Raw genomic sequence first — 22,833 nt, 5'->3', positions numbered from 1 at the left:
CCTTCTTTCTGCGCAGCCGAGCGGCGTTTCCGGTTCCGGGAGTCTGATGTTGCTTCCGCCTCCGCTTCCGGTGGCTCTGTCTGGACCTACGTGGCTTTCGGCAGGGAGAGAGAGAGACCGAGCGATAGTCAGCCAGCCATGGACCAGGTGATGCAGTTTGTGGAGCCGAGCCGGCAGTTTGTGAAGGACTCCATCCGCCTCGTCAAGCGCTGCACCAAACCGGACAGGAAAGGTAGCCGCTGAAGGGGGGACTCCTGTCTCTTTAAAGTGTGCGTGGCAATTCTCAGCCGAGCTTGTTTGTGATGTCACACACTGTACACACACGTACCCGCGTGTGAGTGTGCGTGTGATGTACATGAAATACTGTTACCAAACCCCTCTCCCCGCGCCTTCTTCCCCCCCCCCCCATTCTTTTCTTCTCCAGGCTGAGCAGTGCCACTATTCCAGCCTTTCCTTACCAACTATGTAAGAAAACTATGTTTCCCAGACCTGGAATTGTTCTTGTTGTTTTCCTTGAAGTGTGGGGCCCAACCCTGGATGCAGTATTTTATGTGAGGACTCTTAAGTGTCAAATAGAGCAGGAGAATCCCTTCTATCGATTTGTATGCTTGTAAGATTACCATATTTCCAGTACCAAAAAAGAGGACACCTGTGGGTTGGAGGGAGAGGGGGAAGCGGTACATGGTTGGGGGAGTGATGTGCCCATGCTCTGCCTCTGCCCCGCACTTCCAAGCCACTGCCCCCCCAGCCCGGCGGGTGCCCCTCACTCCTGACCCACAGCCCCTGCTGCCCACCCACCTCCCACACATGCATGCAGTGCACATGCTCTGTCTTTCTTACCTGGGAGTTTGCTGGGCCAGCGTGCAGAGCACATGACCTTGGACAGCCAGACACCTTGCCTGCTGCTCCAGCCTCAAGCAGTCCCAAGCTGTGCGTGCCCGGGAAAGCAGCAGAAGAGCAAAAAGCTTGACATCTCACATTTTAAAAACTTGCCTGGACACGAGGACAGGGGGCCCAAAAAAGGGGACATGTCTGGGAAAACCTGGACATATGGTAACCCAACAAGTGCTATTAGGTTTTTTTGGTAACACAGAGTGGACTTGTTGGCTCGTATTCAGCTTGTGGTTCACTGTAACCTCCAGGTTCTCTTCTGCAGTACTGCATCCGAGAAAGTCATTTGCCAGTCTTATTTGCTCATGCAGTTATTTTGTCCAAAGGGGCAGATCTTGGCACTTGTCCTTACTGAATTTCACTTCACTGATTTTTTTTGGGAGGGGTGGAACTATTTCTTCAGTTTATCTGGGTCATTCTTTATCCTAACTCTTACCTGCAGAACGTCTGCAACTCCACCCAACTTGTTGTGTACAAATTTGCGCTCAGTCCCCCACTTGCAAATCACTAATAAAGATATTAAACAATACGACAATCCAATCAGCTGTGCATCCACCTGACCGTACTATTGAGTCGTTAACTTACTGAAGATAATGTTGTGGGAGATGGTGCTGCCACATTCAAAGTAGTTAGTGGTAGATGGGTGTTGTGACTGAAAGCTGTCTGGAGTGTGTCCTTCCAGTATTCTGGGCTGCTTATCCACTCTCCTGGCTGCTGACTACACTTATCTGGTAGCTGACCTTGCTTACGGTTTTCTTATTCTTCCTTACTTCTGACATACTTGTAAAATTCCTTTTTGTTACCTTTTACATTGCTGCTTGAATCTCAGATCATGTCTGGGTCTTCCTGATATTGTTACATGCTTATGCAATCTCATATTCTTCCCTAGTAACATGACCAAGTTTCTGTTTTTAGTAGGATTTGTTTTTGAATTTTGGATCACTGAAGAGTTCATTGTTTAGCCAGGCTGGGAAGATGGGCAGAGTGGGAGGAAGGCAATTCAGCAAAAAAGAGCCCTTGTGAGATTGGAACTCAGAGCTGATGGTTTATTAGAACAGTGCTGTCATCCCTGATCTTATAGGGGCCAGGCTTAAAGGGTGGGGAGAAAAAAAGCCATACCTGGCCAGGAGGACTTTGGGCTACAGAAGCCAGGAAGCCTGTCTACTGGGCTATATATATAGCGACAGCCTTATATATCACATAAAAATTAATAAATGAGATATATACCAAGCCTTTCTGCCCTACCCAGAAAGGCTTAGGGCAGCTTACAGTAAGACAGATAACACAGGACATAAGAAGCAATAGATTCCCCAAACAGCACCCAAGAATCTTAAAACTCCACCATGTCCCATCCATTACTACCTTGCCCATCACCTGGAAGAACAAACTCATCTGTCCCTCCCCACCTCATTCATATCTAGGTATGGAAATCATTTTCCCACTTTTCCCTACCTGTGCAATCACCCCTCTTCCACGTTGGGTCTATGGCTTTCCCCAAACAACATATGCTCTCCCCTTCCCTACAATAAACACAACATTAAGTTCAGAAGAACCCTAATGGAAACAGAATCATTGTGTCCTCATCCCTGTGGAAGGCAATGCAAAAGAGTGCCCTGCAGGCTTTGTAGGGTCTACAGGCCAGCTAAATCATTTTCCCTTGGCTCTTCTGGCCTAGATAGTGCCTAGGCTGGACACCGGTTGTCCCACAGAGAAGAGGCAGCACTGATAGCAGTTCTTTAGCCCAAGGAGGCCTGCTGGCTCTATAAGGCAGTGGGACAGGTGTACCCTTGAAAAATCTTCCACATCCATTGTAGTGAGCCATCTGCTACATCCTGGGTGGCACATGTTAAGCTTTTTATACTAACCTGTGGATTTTTCTTTTAATTGCAGAATTCCAGAAAATTGCCATGGCAACAGCAATAGGTTTTGCAATAATGGGATTTATTGGATTCTTTGTGAAACTGATCCATATCCCCATCAACAACATAATTGTGTAAGTAAATTTGATACAAGAATTGTGATAGCAGCAGGATTTCTGAATGAAAGTACAAACTGCACTGAGAGAACTGAAAACTACATTTAATTTCAAAGAAACTAACAGAACTGCTTAGATGTTCATTTAGCTTGGTATTTATAGGATTGTAGTCAGGTATACTGATTCATTCACTGAAGTCTTACATGGTGTTTGTCTCTTTTTCAAACCATTTGAGAATTCGATCAGTAAATCAGTTGCTGCTTTCAGATTCTGTTTGTTGGACAAAATATTTTACAGCTTTAGACTTAATCACAGTAATTTCTGCAACACATTACTTGTAGTGACAGAAAGTGGTATAATTAAAAGCTATGGTGTTGAAGAAAAACTGAAATCCTACTCTTCAATGTGTGTTTGTGCAGTATAGCAGATAGCTTCTCTCTGGAATTTGCTTAATCTTGATGTTCTATTTAATTTGTAGTTAAGAATTTACCCAAGTGAATTGAATACTTGGGATAGTGCAGTATATACTGTTAGGGAGCCTATACACATGCAGTAAGGCTGCTCCAATGCCCTGTAATTACAGCATGTTGAAGCAGACTCTATTTACAAAAGAAAAAAAAAGCTTGACATTGATTATCAAGTCTGCTGGAGCATGGTAATCACTGTGCTCCTGTAGACTCCAATGTCTGGTATATCAGTGTCCCTGTGCTGAAAAATGGCGGTGGGGATATTTTAATTAAAGCTCTTTGAATGAGCTTTAGTTTAAGCACCCCTGCCAACATTTTTCAGTGTGGGGATGCTGATACAGAAGATGCTCTAGGTGCTTTAATTAGAACGACGCTTGAAGCCAGTTAATTAAAGCACCCCCTCTCCCCCAACTCCTGGAGCACGTGTGTAAATGCCCTTAGTGCACATGATTAGTGAAATAACCAGTCATTTATGCAGTATGCAGTTTTGCACTACTGCGTTATTTGTATTGCTTTGCTTTGAAAGAACGTAACAGAACACAAATAAAGATGTTAAATGCTCAAAATAAGAATTGAAATATTTTTAATGTTGACGGTAGCTGACTTGTACAGTATTAACATTTTGCTTTGGAACACTTAAAGGAAATACTTTATTTTAACCCATACTTTGTAGTTATGCTTTCAATCCATGCCCACAAATGGGTCAGTTACCTTTTATAGCAGGAGTCCTGTCTTAAAAGATCCGTTTCAAGATATCTTTCCTATTTAGTCAGAACCCTTAATGTCAGCTGTATCCCTTAACGCCATCTAACTGCTCTTCAGGTCAAGAAAAATGTTTTTGAATAAAGAGTAAATAAATTGGAGCAGGTAATCATCCTACTTTAACGTAGTCACAATATACTGCTTTTTTTTTTTCTTGGATGCAGCATGCCCCCTAAGACATGCACCTTCTTTTTGGGAAGGCAAAATGAAGAACAAAAAAGACTTCTTCCTAAGTTATGGCTGCACAGAATAGGGAGAGAGCCTAATGTCTAGTTGACTGGCCTTCCCTTTCTTGCTTAAATAAAAACTGAATCCCTAGCTGCTGTTAAAGACAGGTCTCCATATGTAGATCTATAATTTTGAACAGAGTTAAAAGTGTCCTGGGATGTGAAATAAGAGAAGAGGCACCAAGAGGGGCTAGCATACAGCAAAATTGCCCTAAGAGAAGTTAGCTTGATTAGCAGAATGTCAAGACTATTAAAAAGGAGAGACTATCATTAACAGCTGTACAGTGAAGAACAACGAACCATTAAGTGAATCGACTCCCTCAGCTACTTGAATAGTAATGTCACTGCTGCTGCACTGTGGAGCGGGAATTAAAGTAGGATGCTTTTATACTGTAGGAAGAATCAACTTCCTTGCTTAAGATGCACCCCTGCTTTTGGGTGGAGGCTATATTTTGGGGAAAAGGGTATGTGTGGTATGCAAGTAAATATAGTACCATCATTCTATTTAAAATTATCTAGGCTCTATGAAGATATTCATCTGCTTGAAAATGATCTTGCTCCCTCCTGTTTTACAGTGGTGGCTGAACACTTACTGGGAAGACCAGTCAACTGAAGCTGGAGCCTGATGGATAGTGGGAGGGAAGAGTAAGGGGCTTTTTTTTTTTTTTTTTTTTTGCTTACACATGTTCCATGTATCTTTATCTGCTATTTAATACAATAAACCCCTATTTTGGATTTTAAAAAAAGCTTGATATCTTATTTGTTCTTGCTTTAGAAGCACTGTACTTTTATCTCTTTTTACTACAGTACATCATTGTTATGCCCCAAGTTGAGTGAATAAGTCTGAATGGGCTTTCTTGGCTTTTTCCTTTTAGCAGTACAACATAGCTTTACATAACACTGCTCTTGGCCCACCAAGAACATGGTGGTGTTCTACTACAATTTTTAGGTTTTTAACCTGCTCTACTTGGGTTCACTTAAACAAATTAGGTAACTTTCATTGTTTTTCCTATATTACAACTCCTGAAACTTGGAATAGAAAAAATCCAAAAGTAGGAATTTGCCTATGTTATATGCTGCCACTAGTACAAAGCAAAGTGAAAGGCTTTAATCTTTAATTTAGATTAATGTGATAATAAATGGATTATTTATCTGAAATTCTACTTGTCCCTTTAAACAAGAATAAATATGTATTTTACAGATTATAATTTATGTGAAGGCACTTCAGATTTGGATTCTAATGCCGTAGGCTTTATACTGAATCTGTAAGAGGGCACAACTTTCCACCAACTAAATTTGCTTTGCAATTTTCAAATGCAGGTTTAAAAAAATTGTTCACCTTTTAAATGACTGTTATGCATTTCTGCACTAATTTACATAAGCAAATGAAATAGTTGGTCAGTCAGTGTCTCCAAACCCACTTTAAAAAAATAACTAAAAACGACTTAGTTAAAAAAATTATTTGGTTTTAAAAACATTGAATTAATTTTTCTTCAGAGGAATAATGACAATCTACATTAATGTATTTCTGAGAATTAGACCAATCTTTTTTATTACTAGCACCATTATGGAATATTAACCTTCTATTAAATTCTTAATAGTACTCAATACTGGGAAGTAGTAATTCATTTTAATACCAGCATTGACACCTAAAGAAATACGGAAATGAATGCATATTTCTAAAATAATTTCAGCTGTAGCAGGTATTAGAATTATTGCTGTTCTTTAAAATCTGCAATTAGCTTCCAAGGCTGCTTGCAAACGTTTAAAAACAAAAACGCTTTAACTGGAGGAACTAATGCATACTCTGACCCAGCTCCACAGTGTCTGTATAGATTGGGTGCTTCAGCAGGGCTTTTTGGCGTTTCATCTAAAGCGGAGTGAACTAGCTATTAGATAAGAGCACCAAAAAAAGCCCCACCAAAGCACCCGAGCTATACACATATTGGGCAGGCTGGGTCCAACTAATGCCTCTTCTGGGCATGTGTTGGGCTCAATGTGGGAGTGCACCAAGCTTAAAATGAAATGCCTTTTTTGGGGGAGGGAAGTTGGGTGGTTGGTTGTTGTTTTTTTCTTAAACATCTGCAAGCAGCCTAAGTTCCTAAACAATAAGGCACAAAATCAACTGGTCACTGCCGCACTGTAAAGTTTCACTCCTATAAAAGTACAATAGTAAATATTTGTATGGCACTATTAAAATGTGAATCAAAGCCACAAATAAAATATCTCGGTAGAATATTTTAACTATTAAATTACAATTTCACTGCTGACCACAGTGACTTTTAAAACTGGTGTTTCCAGACAACTTACATTAGTAGTAATCAAACAATATAGGAAAATTACAAAGAGTAAAGAGTTGAGCAATCTTAAATGCCTATTACTGCATATTGACTATGCTGGTTACTACCCTTGATTTGATGTCTTGAAGATCTTTCAGTCTTTCCCCCTCTAAAACCCCAAATCTTGCTTTTAAGTAGAATCTACCTCTTCAAGAATAATCCTTCCGTGCCTGCAGATGAGTGCAGTTTTCCAAAAAATGTAGTCTTTGATCAAATGAAAAATGTGGCATTTGCTTAATTATATGCATTTGGCTCACTTTTGACGGCCATTGTCCACAGCAAAGGCTTGTCAGTTTCGATGGTCACGATTCCCGAGTTGTCGTATGCATTTGAAGTGCTGACGAGCGTTCCAAACTTTAGCAGCTGGTTAGCTGTAAAAAACGGGGAGAAAAGATCCAAAAACTTTACAGCAGCTTTCTTCAAAAACAACTTCCCACCCCACGCCCCCTGCAACAGCAAGAAAACTACTTTTTCATCCAATGAGCGTTGGTTTCTGTAAACTTCATAGTAAAATACAGTGCAGCTTTTATACAATCTGTGCAACCAAACAGGAATGATTCAGCTGAAAAAGAGTTAGGCAGATTAAAAAAAATTAGCCAGTTTAGATGTTGAGTTGAAGTAGTGAAGGTTAAAATCAAACCTGTAAAAACTGGAAACTTATTCAAGCTAGAAAACTATGGGGACTCTCAGCATTCCTTATGAGGAAGTATGCATATTTACCTTGTATTCACCAGAAACTGTCCAATGCAGAAACAGAAAGGAAATGTGGGGTCCATCTGCAAAGCCACCCTGTATACTGTAATTACTGTTTGTGTCCATGCAGTGTGTACGTGTGGAGAAGAGGGGGCTGAAAAACCTTGTTTATGAGACAAAAAACTGTTCAAGCCAGGACTTTTCTGCAGTCCTGTGTGATTCTGTCTTGTTTCCTATAACTGCTATAGTCCAGGGGCCCTTAAAGCCATGGCATCCAGCTCACGAAGCTTCCCATGGTCAGAAAATTTGGCAGCAGGGGAGCAGTGGCCATCCATACTGCCACCTATCCCCAGCTTCCAAATTTCCAAGCCCCGCACAGCCAGATTAGGCCCTCACTCTACACACTGGGAAGACTGGGCACCACCCATCTGGCCCATCAGGCAAAAAGTATGGGCACTACCACTATAGTTTGTGTGTCTGCATCCGATGAAGTAAAAGCTGCTCTGAATAATTTTGTAAGGTACCACTGCCCACCTTCTGTTTGACTTCAGGCTAATGACTAAACAACCACCTCTGTGCTTACACTAGGAAACTACCTGAGGTTGAGTTCACAAATGAGCACTGTTAGCAATTAATTTACCATAGCTTAGGTCTGAATTTGCAAAAAGTATTCAGCAAGTGTCCAGTCTGACCTATTTAATGATCTGCTATTGATATTTCAATGTTTTTTTTAACAGCCATTTTTCACCTGTGCAGAATTTGTAGAAGACTGTGCCAGAGTGAATGACTGATGATTTGAATAATTTCAAAATCAGCATAGATCAAGTTACTTGCCCCATAAAGGCTTGACCTTAGAGCAAATACCTCAGGTTCTAGGGCCAATAGTAGGTGGGGATGCCCCTTTCTGTACCACAATTAAGTTGAATTGCTCAGGCATTTAAATTAGCACTAAGGATGCCCCGGAGGGGCTGCTATATCAGAAAAAGCAGATGCAGCCCTTTAGCTGGTGAATGAATAGTGCAGCAGCTGAAACATTGGGCATCAGCGATGGGTCATACACGACAACCTCAGCTGGAGGCTTGGACATGAGGAAGGTGTTAGCAAGATGAGTAGCCAGCATCATAAAGAGCCACTTGACATTTCTGGCTGTTGAGGTACAGAAAAAGTTGCTCAAATGAAGAGGAGGTCCCTGATACAGATCTAGTCCCACCTCCCCGCCATGACTTGTAACTAAATAATTCTTGAAGTAAAATGTACAACTGATTTAAGGGGACTCCTATTTATACAGAATGACTCTCACCTTTACTACAGTAAAAGTCAGTTTTAAAGCAGATACCAGTAACTGACACACGTGAGATTTTATTTTGAAATAAAATTTAAAATGTGAGATAAGAATAGATGACAACTCTTTTGACTTAGAGAGCAAAGGCAAAGATAGAATTTAACTTCAGCTTGCTCAAAACCCATGTTTATATATTTCTATATTATATGTACAAAACAGCGTTTTCCTCAAAGCCATTTGAATTGGAGGAAGTAATTTCCATGAATAAAAATCTTTTGGCCTGTAGCAAGAGATAAATTAGGTAGAGGGAACATTTCAGCTAGTCTTGAAGCAAAACCTTGGGTGGAAGAAAACAGCTGTTTTACCAATGCATAGGAACAATTTAGGAAGGAAAATTTTGTCCTCCATTATCTCAACAGTGAACCATTTACTGCCATTTTGATTTGATGCTATTACGCATGTCCTGGTATATAGCAACAGTAAGCAATGAACTGGTGCTCAGGTAACACTTCAAAGTACAAATGCATAAAGTAGCAATGCCTTTGCAATACCGCAAGGGAATCTATTTTGATAAACCAATCAAGCTATGTTAAGAGGGATGGCCTTGACCTTTCTAGTTTTACTTATTCATGAATTCACCTATATGAACATCTCTTTGGTGACTGCTTTACAAAGGGTCTGGGATAAGAGGATACACCATAGCAGTCCAATGAAACAGAAAGTGGAGTTAAAGGTAGACAGACTGGCCAAATTCTTATTTAAGTCATTACAATGTGGCATTTTTACCATCATTTAAAAAATAAGTGTCGACTTAGCAGTTTATCATGTCATCTCCTGCTACTGGTGAAACAGATTTCTGCAACTCACACTGGATATCAAAAAAATATCTCTGTGATTAACCAACTCTTTCTTTATTTGCAAATAATATTAGGAAAGTAACATTTTGAGTTTCTAATATAACTGCAGCTCAAAAATTAGAACAGGATAGGCTTTCTCCATGTGAAGGTCCAGGCCTTTCTCTCTAGAACAAAACTTTCATTGAGAAAAGCAGTATCTTAAGAGTTACTTGCAGTGAGAAATGCACACCACCTGAGAATTTTAATGCCTGGACACTGGAAAAGTTTTAGAGCATTAAGCCACAGATCATTAGCTGCTTCCATAATGGCTCAGAGCATGAATGCCAAAATTATCCTTAATTTACATTAGCTTGTGCAGTCTGTGTTATTTGGACAATTCCTTTACAAACCAAAGTAAAGAAACTATTAATAGGATGCACTTATTTTATCTGTCACCGCACCACTCGCTGATGAATTAAATAAGCACAAGGTCCACAAACCACTGAGAAAGTATACCAGCACAGGAGGTTACAAGTAAACCCTGTTATGTGCAGGGAGTAATGAGACCCTGGATTTGATCTCTAAACCCTGGCAACTCATGCAGCAAAAATGCATCAGTTCTGCTGGATCTGAAGCAGGAGGCCTCTGGATTTGCAATTAAATGGCCCAATGCAAATGAAAAAAAAAACTTTAGCATTCTGTGAGCATGAAGTGTGGAAGTTACATATATCAACTAACCAGTGGGCTGCTTTATTTGTTGCCCAAGGCCCAAACGAAACTAAACTTCCAACTGCAGAGATGAATGTGGACTGGGAGATTCATGTATATTCATTGATTCGTGACTGTCTGCAAGTCTGTAAGACTATCTCCCTACCCCCCTTGAAGTCATGTATCCTACAGAAGTCGATACATGCCTAAGGCAATAGCAATATTCCTGCCTATGTGCAAGAGGAGGAATAGATAAGAACTCAGCCCAGATTTATAATGCATTTTTAAACTAAATCCTTCCCCAACAATTTCTATCCCACTTAAATTACTGGTGAGTGACTAAAAGGCTTTATCCTCCATCAGGATGGATAGTTTTGAAGGCACACAGACACTTAAAAATCCTTTGCGTCTCATCAAATGTCTGAATAAAGAACTTGAGGGCCTTCCTAATGCTTTGTCCTTCAACCCAACTGCCAGACAGCAATGTAGGCATTTAATAGGGTACTAGATCGAGTCCATATCCCAAAATTCATGTTCTAGTTCTGAGGGCTGTTTCAGATATAACATGGATGGTATGGACGCTCTTAAATAAAAGCTAGGAACAATAGTGTTTAACCCTGGCCCTGGAGAAGGAGATAGTGCATACTGACCATTACATACCCCTAAGGGAGAAAGCTTGGAATAGACTCAGAAGACCTGGGGTTTATTCCTATTTCTGCCACTAGCCTTCCCAGTGACCATGCGCAAATCACTTCACTTTTAAGTGCCTCTATGTCCCCATCTGTACAATGGGTATACTTATCCTGATCACCTTTGTTAAGCATTTGAGATCTATAAATGCAAGAGTTGGATATAACTACTAGTTACACAGGCCTACAGAGAATGTTCTCTCTTGAACAGGGCTTTTAAGGACTCTGCGCGCTTTTCTGCAAGCTTTGCAATTCCTCTTAAAACAAGCTCTGCATTTTTTGAACATTTATGCCAAAACATTCTCTCAAATCACTGTATTGCTCTAAGTTTTTATGATCAAGTTAAACATTTATAAAATATTGTTGGCTGTAGACGCTGTTTATGATCTGAAATGTCATAAAACATTTACACTGCCTTATACAAGTTTAAATTAGTCATCTTTGTGTATAGCACACAGATTGTACATTACAGCTTAAGGGGAAACCCTCCCCCCACAACTGTCTGTTGGTTTAGTCCTGAGCTTCTTCTATATACATCTAGGGGTTTATTACTATTTACTGCAGCTTGCTTGAGACTGTCAAAATGATTCCTATTGTTTAATCTTTGGGGATGATATAAAATCTAGGTTGAAGGCAGGAATTAGGAAGAACATATCATCTTAACAAAACAAAATCTGAAGCTGTACATCTTCAAACATAAATGTTAACATGCTCTAAACAAAAAAAGTGTTTTTTTTTTAAATCAGCCACAAATCCCTCTTGTCCACTAGGGGGAGCCTTCTGTCTTTCTCTGCTAAACTTTTGTAAGGGTTACTTTTTGAACTAAAATGAAATTGTAAAAGCTATAAAACAACACTTTATTGATTCACACAGTTCAAACAGACAAGTTCAAATTATTTGCTTTCACCCACAGCCAACATTTCAACTAGTGTAATTAAGAAAGCACATTTTTAAATCAGCAAATGAGCAGTAATATATGTGGAGAGATAGGGTTGAGCTAGCAAAGGTAATAGAACTGACATAACTTATTTTTAACTGTTACTTCTGTAAAACAAGCCTATTTCCTTATAATGACTGGGGTAGCACTGCCATGATTTTAGGTTACTATGTCCTCAAAAAATCAGAACGTAGAAGCGGAAAATGCCTAGTAGGTAACGTGTGATCCATTTGCCTGTTGGTGCAATATTGTTTTCCCATACTACTATTTTGAAAACTATGCCATAGTGTGTCCAATATAATTTGAACAGTCCCAAGCAATGTCTCACTACTGATGGCTACCATAATCCTGTTTTCACACCGATGGCTACATTTTCCATCATTTAGTGTCCTGTTATGTCCCCATCTATTTATAGTTGGGTGGACAGAAGTAATTGTTTCATTAAGGATTTTGAATTTGTAAACTCATTCCAGTTTGACATTTCAAAATTCTCAGAAAACAGAAGTAAAAAAAGTTTCAGATTAAAATTTGTCATTTTGACAAAACCAATTTTTTCCAGTTACAACCTTTTAATTTTTACCTTCTAATATATAAAATACAAAATAAAAATGTCCTTAAATGGAAAAATACAAAAATGTAATTCCCCAAAATGTCAAAACAACATGCATCAACATCAGCTGTGTATAGATGTTCATTTCTACTGGAAGAAATTGCTTCTGGTAGAAAAATAGCCCAGGAGCTGGACTGTACAAACGTTCCTCTACCATTATGGCTGGAGAGCTTCACTGGTAAGGGGGCACTAGAAGTCTGCTTCGTAGGCCACATCCACTCTTCAAGGAGCTCAATACTTACTTGGCAGTATGCCCTCTGCCTGGGAAGGGGGCAGGCTGTCAAGTGACATTTGACAGCTGCTGAAATTAGCTGATTGGCAGGAGGGGGTATTCTCATGTAGTGGGAACCCCCCTCTTTTCCTCCCACAGGAGAATGGCCTCCACTCTTTGAACTCTTCTGGGGTGGCCCTGAGGAGTGCAGGAAGCATTTAGCCACTGTAGCAAGACTCCAGCATCCCTGCTGCAGGGCCATGGCAGCCGGCCTCACCCTCACCTCATGCTGGCCAGAAGCGGTACAAGGTGAGCAAGGGCAAAGCTTCTAAGCCTTGCCACCATGGCATGACAGCCTGCCTCACTCCACTTTGCTCCCGGTTGGCTGGACAGCATGGGGGGCAAGGGGAAGCTGGAGGGACTGGGAGCCAGGCTGGGGACAGCCTCCATGCTCCTGGCTATTAGACCCTCCAGTTTCCCCTTGTCCCCTCAGCTCTCAGCCGAGTGGTAAGGGCAGTGATTTAAAAGCTGGAATGGCCAGGAATGCAGCTTGGCTCCTGACTCCGCTTGCCACCCTGTCACTGAGCTGAGTAAGGAGACTTTCTCAGAGCCCTGTTCCTTGCTTTTAAATTGCCCCTGGCTCTTCCCCAAACTGGAGACTTTTCAGTTTAAGGAAAAGGCAGGGAGCAGTAACTGCTGCTCCTCTCCCCACCGGTTTATGGGAGCGGGACAGCAGCTGCCCTCCATGCTTTTTCAAGACCGAGGGGACTCTAGTCTCGGGAAGGCCAGAAGCCTTTCCCCTGCTCCACTTCTTGTCTCCAGATAGGGGTTAAGCTACAGGAAAGTGTATAGATGTTCAGTCTCCCAGGAGAAACTCTCAGGAGTGATTTAACCCTGATTGTTGCTAGGTTACTTTTCTCTTGGAGAGGGGCTGCTTTGGCTCCAGAAGAAAAAGACTGAGCATCTCTATTCTTTTGGTTTCTACTAGGAGAACTGATAGAAATCGAATGTCTGTGCTTGGCCATCGTTGGAGCTTTCTGCTCCTTTCTATGACACATTTTGCAAAGTGTTTCAGTTGCAATGGAGCTGCATTTTCCAATGGATAAGTGATCCATCTTTTTTTTTCCTGACCAATTCTGTCCCCATGGGCTACATTATTTTTCCTATCCCTCCATGTACAAAGGCAGGCTGTCTTAGTACCAAGAGTCTAGCTGTCCAGACTTCTGAGGAAAGCAATTATAAGTTATGCATTTTTAAACTAAAAATTACCTAAAAAGAGCTATTCCATTAATAATGTTGTGCTTTTAAAGTCTGACGTCTTAGAAACTAGCACAGCTAGCACACCCTTAGAAAAATGGGGCTTTCTTTACTATCTTTCACTAAAAGATGCAGACCCCTTGTTGTCCTGTACCCTCTAAAGTTTCCATTTACTGCCCTGATGAATCACAACCTGTCACTGGTTCAGAACTGAATGCATCACTCTCAATGCTGAAGGAAGAAAGTTGCTTTAAAACGGTTATTTTACATGACAGGTGTTTGAACCTCAGGGGTCTGGAACATTGAATATTATATACAGAGAAGTATTAGCAGGGATGATGGTAGAGGAAGCCCTCACAGGTGCACAATAAATATAACTGATCACAAGACACTCACTGCTAATTATTTTAGCAGTGAAAATTATGAAAATTATGAATATTTTTTTCTTTGGTGTATTTTGCCTTTGATGACCACACTTTAAACAATGAAGACCTCATGTGATCTGCCCTAAACTCATCACAGGCAAGTCATGATCTTACTGAAGATCTCATGATAGTCAGTGTTTTTCTTAAAGCTTCAGGCCTTGTAAATTCATATGACAGGTGTGATACTCTAATTTCATTTTTAAAAAAATTTTCTAGCCCTTCCCTTACAGTTGCAAGAAAATGTGTAAAAGATAAATAAAATCCCACTTGAAGGCTGGGGAAACAGAAGACAAATAAAACCCAAAACTGATAAAAATCTTTTTAACACACTTATATTTAATCTACTTGCACACGGGTTTGAGGCCTGACTCATGGTTTATCAATGTTTTTGATTGGCAGTGCTCTAAATAAGACCTAAATCCTGCTGCCAGACCACCTGCTTCCTATGGCTTGACAGTAATACAGCCTGGAAACTCATTAGCAACTTTAGAGCAATTAAAAAACAGGGGGATTATTTTTATTAAATTATAACCCTCAATTTAGGCTGCTGCCTCAGTGTTTAGGGGTTATAAAAACAGAGACTAATGGATGGATCTTGATATAAAGAGCTTAAAGTCTTAAGGACTATTAATTTTAATAACTGTGGGTATGTATATTTTATTAATACAATCACAAACATTTTGGGTTACTTTCATGATTTCCTGGTGCTATGTGTTGTATTGCTTAGAGATAAAGTTCAGCCTTGTAGGGGAGGCACTGCTGAGGTTACTGTACCACTAACATCTTGCTTGTTCCCTCAGACCACTATGTAAACAGGATTACTTGAAGGATGTATGCACCTCATCCTGGCTCTCTGCACCTTCCACTACCACCACATATGGCACTAGCAAACCTTGAAACTAACTTGAACACTATTCTGTATGCACTAGTATCTGCAGATGCAAGAGAAAATAAATGCAGTCTAGGGCCCCACTATACTATTTCACTTCAGGATATTAGTGTAATGATGATACATGTACCTCTCCCCACATTAGCAGGAACTACAGCAGTGGTCAATCACTATAGTGTAAATAGAGAAATTAAACTTTGGATGGAAAGAACAAAAAGCCAGATTCATCCCCAATACTTAGGCCCTGATCCTGTAATGGGATGCAACAATATGGAGCATTCTAGAGACCCAATCCTTTCAATGGGACCTCATAAGGATCCAGGACAAAGGGTCTCACTGACAGGTCTAAATATTATGAATGCTGGCCTGAAAGCATTAGGGAACAGAGCAGCCTTACAACAAGAACAGTTCTTATTGTGTTGTCTGTGCCTCCTTTCCTCTCTCCTCTTTCCTTTTCTGTATCCCAATTACTTCCTGAGATATGTGAAGTTACACTTCGCCAGTTTCCATTACTGAAAACAGAAATAGGTGTGAGTGTATAAGCAGTAAGGGCCTCTGGTGGCAGGGATATTTGGAATATCAGAAATAATTAATAATTAATTAAAAGCCTTATTAAAATGAATGGAATCCTCTCTCTTTCCCCCCTGGTAAATGTTGCATTAAAAATGATAGCAAATTAAGATCAATAAGTTGAAATACAAGTTAAAGTGAAACATTCAATTACAATTTGGTATCCTATTACAATTCATCTGAAGAGGATTTCCCTGAAGTCATGAGTAAGGAGCAAAAATCTGCATTTAAATGGGGCTATGTTAGTAAAAAATGAGGTTGTGCTTTGTAGGTCTCCACATGCCTGCACAATAGCAGCATTAAGTTTATATTGTTTTTTTTTAAACATAAGCCTGATTCTCCTCTACCCCATGCTGGTTTTACACTAGCCTCACTTAACTGACCTCACTGGAGTTAATTTCAATGTGCAGTGATGTAAATAAGGGTAAGCATCAAGCTTTTGCTCTCAATGCACTGAGAACTGCAAAGCTGGGAGTCCCAAAAATGCTAAATAAAGCATTGGCTGGAATTACCAGCACTGATCCATTCCTCAGGCTAAGAGAAGAGGACTTGCTGTTTCTGTCCAAAGAAAAAACTGTTCTCTCTCAGCTTAAAACATAGTGGTATGTTCTGTGTTCACTTTGGGCTAATGGGAGCTTTGACAATGTAAGGAGGACTATACCATGCCATTTTTGGAATATGCTACCCCCACTTTTTGGAACGATGATTTTGTGAACTTGTTCAGATACTTGTTCACAATTGCTGTTCAAACTCATATGATTCAGCATCCATGAGCTTACTGACATTAGGGTTATTATACATCTGGGTTTTCCTGGACAAGTCCTCTTTTTGAATCTTTCAGTCTCCATCCGGGCTGTATTTTGAAATCTGAGCAAAAGTTCAGGATTTGACTCTGCTCTGATGATGGGAGCAGGGGGAGGGCAATTGGAGGCAGGGGGCACCATCTGCGAGTGCATGCGTACACACATGTGGCTGGCATGCAGCCAGGCAGGGTGGTGGAAACAGTCTCGGCAGCTGGATAGAGGTAAGTCTATGGGAAGCAGGGGTTGGAGGGCCAGAGCTTGGGGACTGTCTGGAGTGTGTGTGTACACGTGTGGTAGGGGTGTGTGTAGGGGACGGGTGTGTGAGGTGGGGTGGGTGCCTGGCAGCACTGGGGGAAGCTGTTTGGGTGCCAGGGTTGTGGCTAGGGCAGGAAGGGTGGGGGGGAAGCCCTGACCCTCCAGGGGGGGAACGGGGTAGACGAGAGCTCTGTGGCTGGGCTGGCGGCACAGAGGCTGGCATCTGTGCTTGCAGGGGTGGAGTGGCCAGGAGACGCTGCCCAGGGGTGGGGGTGGGGGAGTGGGCATAGCTAGGGCACTTGCTAAGGCGCTAGAACCCCAGGCCAGGTGGGGGGATGCCACAGGCCTCCCTTCCTCTTCCCTCCCATCCACACTGGGGCTGGACTTGCTCTGCCATCACCTGCATGAATTGGAGTCACCATGCTCTGGCCTGGTCAGGATGGGGGCAGCTGGGGGCCCCCTCTGGCAGGGTTGGAGCAAGCAAGGGGTTGTGGGTTGGGAGTGAGAGGCACTGGCAGGGCTGCGGGGACTGTGGCTTGGGAGTCAGGGCATGGGGGAGCAGGGAGCTTGTGTGTCAGGAGTGAGGCTCAGCAGCAGGGATGGGTGGCTGTGGGTTGGGATTGAGGGCCACCAGCATAGCCTTGGGAGGTTGAGGGATTGTGGGTTGGGAGTGAGGAGCACCGGCAGGGCCAGGGGTCTGAGGGTCGGGAGTGAAGGGCAGCAGGAGGGATGTGGGGCTGCAGGTTGGGAGTAAGGGGCACTGGCTGGGCCATGGGGCTGTGGGTTGGGGAGTGAGGTGTCCCCCTGACAGGTGTCCTCTTTTGAAACTAGAAATATGGTAACCCTATTCATGGGCCATATCAGGCAAACTATGCGCTACCAGGCCATGTGCTGTGTAGATATCTCCCCTGTGTGGACACCTCCCTACTGCTGCACCACGTGGGTGTATTCCCATGATTCCCTCCCTCACTGCTGCAACAGGTGACCTTGTGGTGGACATCCTCCACTGCTGTCCTGGGTAGGTGTGATCTCCCCCTTCCCTGATTTCCAGCTCCCCTAACTACACACAGCCCAGACTCACCTGCAGCTCCCTGTACTGTCCTGCTGCACCCCATCCCCTGGGTCAAAGACAGGAAGCAGCAGCTGGAGGAAGGAGGGGGAGCCTGGGAAATCCGCTGCTGTCTCAGCTGGAATGATTGGGGCAGCAGTGGCCAGGTAAGAGAACAAGGGCTGCAACTTCACCCCTGGCACATGGCCAGTGGGCTACTAGTTGGACAGCCCTGACATGGGCTTTATCTACACTTGCATTGCTCAAAGCATGGGATGAAAGATTTCTCAGAGGGAGAAAGGGCAGCTTGCCCCCTTCTCCCCTCAGAGTTTCAGCTTCCATTTAAAAAAAAATGTAAATCTCTATTGTTACAGATGCAAACAAAGCCTTGAAGAGGTAGGTGATCGAACTATGCTACTGGCACAGCAATGTTTGCCTAAGTTTCAGAGAGCCTGCAACAATAGCTGTGAAGCCTGAATTACTCTGTGCATCTCAACAGAAGATAACCCAGATACTTCAAATAACTTTCAATGTCCACATTAACTGTTTCGTTACTTAACACATGTAAGGAAGAGAGGAAATATTCTCCTATGAAGATCTACACAATGTACCCCGAATGACCATTCATGTTAGGTAAGCCTTTAACAGTCCAAAAGAAACTTTGAAAACAGGTGGCAAAAGTGATCTATATTATGTTTCTTTTCTTTCACCAAAGAATTTCCAAAATTGCTGCCACTGGTGGTATTAGTGTAGCTGACACTACCATTACAGGTGATGTGTGAGCTGTTTACAACAGGTTTCAATGACATTTTGATAAAAATGCTGGCAATACATGGAGGATCTTTTACACCAGGACACCCACAGTTCCATCAATAGTAGCAAAAATTACTAAATGTAGCAGAGTTTTGCCAAAAACACTTTTGAATGTCTTGAGTCTCTCCAGCCACTGATCTAGCATCACTACTAGTGACTAGAACAGCGATGGTAATGTAATTGCTGTATCATCTCAATCTGATTAGTGATGCATAGGTAACCTGATGATAAGAAATCTCCTTCCCCATCTACAATAAAGCTTGCCTGTTCTCAGCTGGTGGAGCTATACTGCAAGATCACTTGTTTTATAAATATGGCTGCAAATTTATTTGCAAAATCTAGTTTAGCCAGTAAGGAACAGGGCTCTTGGCTTCATTTCTGACATTTGCCAGGAGCCTAAATAATATTTGTAAAATGACTTACAAACATGAAGGGCTGATCAAGAGATGAACATTGTTGCTATTGCTTGTATCTGAACATCTTTATTAATGACCTGGATGAGGGAGTGAAAAGTGTAATGATTAAGTTTGCAGATGATATCAAGCTGTGGGGACAAGCGGGTACACTGGAGGACAGGTCAAGAATTCAGGAAGACCTTGACAGGCTGTCCCTATGAGCTCAACAAAACCATGTGAGTTTCAAAAGGGACAAATGCCAGGTCTTTCATCTGGGTAGGAAGAACTCTCATCATATCTATACAGTGGGTGGTGGTCCACCGGCTGGCACTGCATCCGAAAGGGATCTGGGGTGACAACTGACCAGAGGATGAATATGAGCTGCCAGTGTGACGAAGTCACCAACAGAGCAAATAGAACTCGCATGCATCAGCAGATGTGTTGCCAATAGATCCAAAGAGGTGCTCCTCCCCCTCTGTTCTGCATTAGTGAGGCCACAGCTGGAGTACTGTGTCCAATTCTGGGCACCACACTTCAAGAAGGATGTGGGCAAGCTCAAAAGGGTGCAAAGAAGGGCCACCCACATGATCAAAGGCTTGGGGGACAAGCCCTATGAGGAGAGACTTTGGGATCTAGGTTTGTTCACTGTTCAGCCTGAGCAAAAGAAGGCTGAGAGGTGACTTGATAGCCACCTACAAATATGTCAAGGGAAAACACCAGGATCTAGGAGAACAACTTTTCAGAACCCACCCGCTGCAGGAAGATGTGGAACAATGGACACAAGCTAGTTGAGGAAAAGTTTCAGCTGAACATAAGGAAAAAATTCTTTTCTGTCTGGGTAACTAGAATCTGGAATACACTTCCAGCAACAGTGGTGCAGTTGCCATCTCTGGCAGTCTTTAAGAGGAGGCTGGACAAATACCTTGCTGAGCTCATTTGAGCCCAATTACCTTCTGCCCATGGCAGGGCACCAGACTCTGATGATCTTACAGGTCTCTTCTGGTCCTTTTTTCTATGCTTCTATCTGGGAAGCAGCCTGGAAATGCCACACAGCTTCAGCCTGACAGTTCCTTGTCAGTCACCTAATGTGGGGAACTCATGTATAATGCCAGACAAAGTAATTTGCCACCAAATTTGGCATTCCTCAAACCTGTGTTGTGGAGGTGGATAATTCTGGTCTCTGGAGAGAAGAAGGATGTTGTACAAATTTCCTAACAATGCATGTCACCCTCAGATGCATATTTAGGAATGTAAGTTTGGCATGTGAGCCATGAAGACAAGATTTCAAAATGTCTCCAATAATACAAGTCTCTAAGGAATTTGCAATGTACCATTTCTTCCTGTCTCTGATGAATGTTGCTGCAGCAAAAAAACCCCACTCCTTATGACAAGCCAAATTAGGCCTGTGGGCAAAATGTGTGTGTTTCACAGCAACTCTCCACAGAACTTGAGAGAGATGCAATCCTGCTCATCTGCCAAGTGCAGGAAAGCTTCTCAAATGCTCTTACTATGCAATGGTTTTGGACACTGACTGAATAGGCAGTGCTGCCCCTCACCAGAAAAGGGGAGTCCCCATCCAAGGCCTCTCCGAAGTCTGCACCATCATTCACTGGAATCACCTCTCATCTGCTATAGTTTGGGCCTCCTTGACTTATGGAAAAAGTAGAATTTGCCAAAAATGGGCCACCCTGCAGTTAGCTTGTTCCGCCTCACATCTGATGGCAGGCTGCACACATTGCTTACAATCATCTCCAACTCATAACCAATTGTAACAATCATAACCAATATCCTACTCTGACACATAAGGAGTTCATCTGTCACTCTGGGTTATTGTACAAATATGATACATGCCTGCGCTGAAAGGAATCAGCTATGCTTCAGATCCCATGGTGTTTTGGAGAAGCAGGAGGCATAACACCTAAATGACAGCAGCTCAAACCATGGCTAGGAGGAGAAAGCTAGAGCATTTCAACAGCAATGGTTTGAAGCAAGCTTACTCTCAGTTCTGGAAAGAAAGAAATAAATCCTCAAGCTGCAAATTATAAACCAGCCTCCAGCCAATGTTGGATAGGATGAAGCTTTTCCTAAAGGTTGTTTTTCCCTAATTGCCTACTTCAGGGATTCTTGCTCTGACATCTGGCTGCTGTTGGGTGACAGGATGCCAGACTAGGCAGATCACTGGTCTGGGCCAGTATGGCAACCGGCGTTTCCAATGCTGCTCTGGGTGTGAGGGAGAATGCAGTTGGGAGTTGAAGCTTATGTTCAGAGTGTAGTGTACACTTTCCTCTTTAAGCACTGGCCCTCTAAGCTCTGGCAAGTGTATAATAGCCATGTCTCCAACTCATTATCCTTTTGGACTCTGCAATGCTGCTTGCAGTGCTGGCCAGTACACAGTGCAATCAAAGAGCATATGGACCTGCATCAAGGACAGTGTAGAGCGCCCTACCTTACAGTGTTCTTCCATGCATGAATGCTATTTGGCTATCATTGTTTTTATGATAAATAGCAACCTTTGAGTAACTTAAATGTTACCATGAACATTTTAATTGTGCAGGCTTTAAGAGCCAATTGGGCCAGTTTCTACCTGTATTTTACGAAAACATGGAAAATGTTACGAGCAAATTTAAAGACCAAACCATACCATGCATCCTTATGCACAAAAAAGCATCATCGATAAAGCCCACTGTGCTTTTATCTAAACTGTTTTGGTGGAATCGTGTAATTATTCCTATTTTTAAAAAAATGTACTTATCTGCTACTGACAGCTCACAACATGCACGCTCATCATCTTGCTCTCCCTGACAGCTGAGCTATTTTGAGCACAGGTGACTAACTAACAAGGCCTATTATACTTCCAATAGAGATGCGATCCCATTTATTTTTTATCTTTCTTAGCAGCAGTTTTTCATTGTCCTTGCATTTGGGGAGCATGCTTTTGAAAAGCCTCCAAAATTTACCTATTTCATCCTTTCCATTGCTATGTGTTACTGAATTTTAGCTTGCTCCACTTTCTGCAGAAAAACAATTAAACATGGATAATGTCACCCCTAGGACGAGGCAGAGCCAATTATTTCTGTTGCAAAATGTCCCCCTAAATTTGCACATGAACATCCAAGCTTTTTAACTTTATTGCTTTGTCCTTCTACTGAACAAATAATAGTGTTATTAACACATGGTATGTATCTAGTGCCTATGCTATTTCAATTATAGAGCCATCACTAATGTGCTGTTTCTTTACAAAACTCAGAGCTGCAAAATACAGCGAACCTGCATAGATCATTTGCAGTCACAGAGCTGCAATTTCTGCACGAGTGCTCTGTAGGAACTCAGCACAGTATCTATGAGCTTCCACAAAATACAGCAAGGAATATGCCAAGCTTTGAGCAGTCATGCCAAGGAACACCAAGTGCCTGCTCCTGCAATTCAGAAACCCATAACTTCCAGCGAAGTCAGTGCTAACATTTCCAGAAGGACACATTACAGGGCTCTCTAACTACTGAGCTAAGTAAGGGTGGCAGGGCTGTGCAGTACTAAATTTTAGCATTAAAAAAAAAAAAAAAAGTCAGTGGAGGGAGCAGGTGTTCTGCATGTCTCAGAATATGGTGTATTGTATGATGTAGTATAACTGTTTGGGTAGCAACCAGGGCACCTGGCCTGTGCACTGGCTTAGGGAGAGAGCATTCTCCCATTCTGTGGGCCCAGCTGCCACCTGGTTGCAGCTGCTACCCCTGAGTGCATCTACATTGGTGGC

The 22,833-nt window shown here is 42.2% G+C and overlaps 2 protein-coding genes across 8 annotated transcripts in view; one reads left to right on the top strand and one right to left on the bottom strand.

The window, feature by feature from the left end:
* Positions 1-50: 50 nt before the first annotated feature.
* Positions 51-5,068, top strand: SEC61G (SEC61 translocon subunit gamma). The gene is made up of 3 exons (XM_006265370.4): positions 51-232; positions 2,782-2,884; positions 4,898-5,068. The coding sequence occupies exons 1-3, from the start codon at positions 139-141 to the stop codon at positions 4,905-4,907; spliced, it is 207 nt and encodes a 68-aa protein (XP_006265432.1). The 5' UTR covers positions 51-138; the 3' UTR covers positions 4,908-5,068.
* The window catches only part of TPK1 (thiamin pyrophosphokinase 1), a 535,729-nt gene continuing 516,795 nt past the window's right edge, over positions 3,900-22,833 (bottom strand). For 6 of the 7 annotated variants that reach the window (XM_059728640.1, XM_059728639.1, XM_059728637.1 and 3 more), the window contains one exon: positions 3,900-7,032. In XM_059728640.1, the coding sequence (XP_059584623.1) occupies positions 6,896-7,032 (137 nt within the window). In that variant the 3' untranslated portion in view covers positions 3,900-6,895. The remainder of the gene's footprint in view (positions 7,033-22,833) is intronic. The other variant, XM_059728636.1, reaches the window with a different exon arrangement.

The sequence above is a fragment of the Alligator mississippiensis genome, chromosome 5 (genome assembly GCF_030867095.1).
Source record: "Alligator mississippiensis isolate rAllMis1 chromosome 5, rAllMis1, whole genome shotgun sequence".
NCBI classification, from domain to species: Eukaryota; Metazoa; Chordata; order Crocodylia; family Alligatoridae; genus Alligator; species Alligator mississippiensis.
Note: the sequence above shows the minus strand (reverse complement) of the source record. Positions and strands in the feature narration are given on the sequence as shown.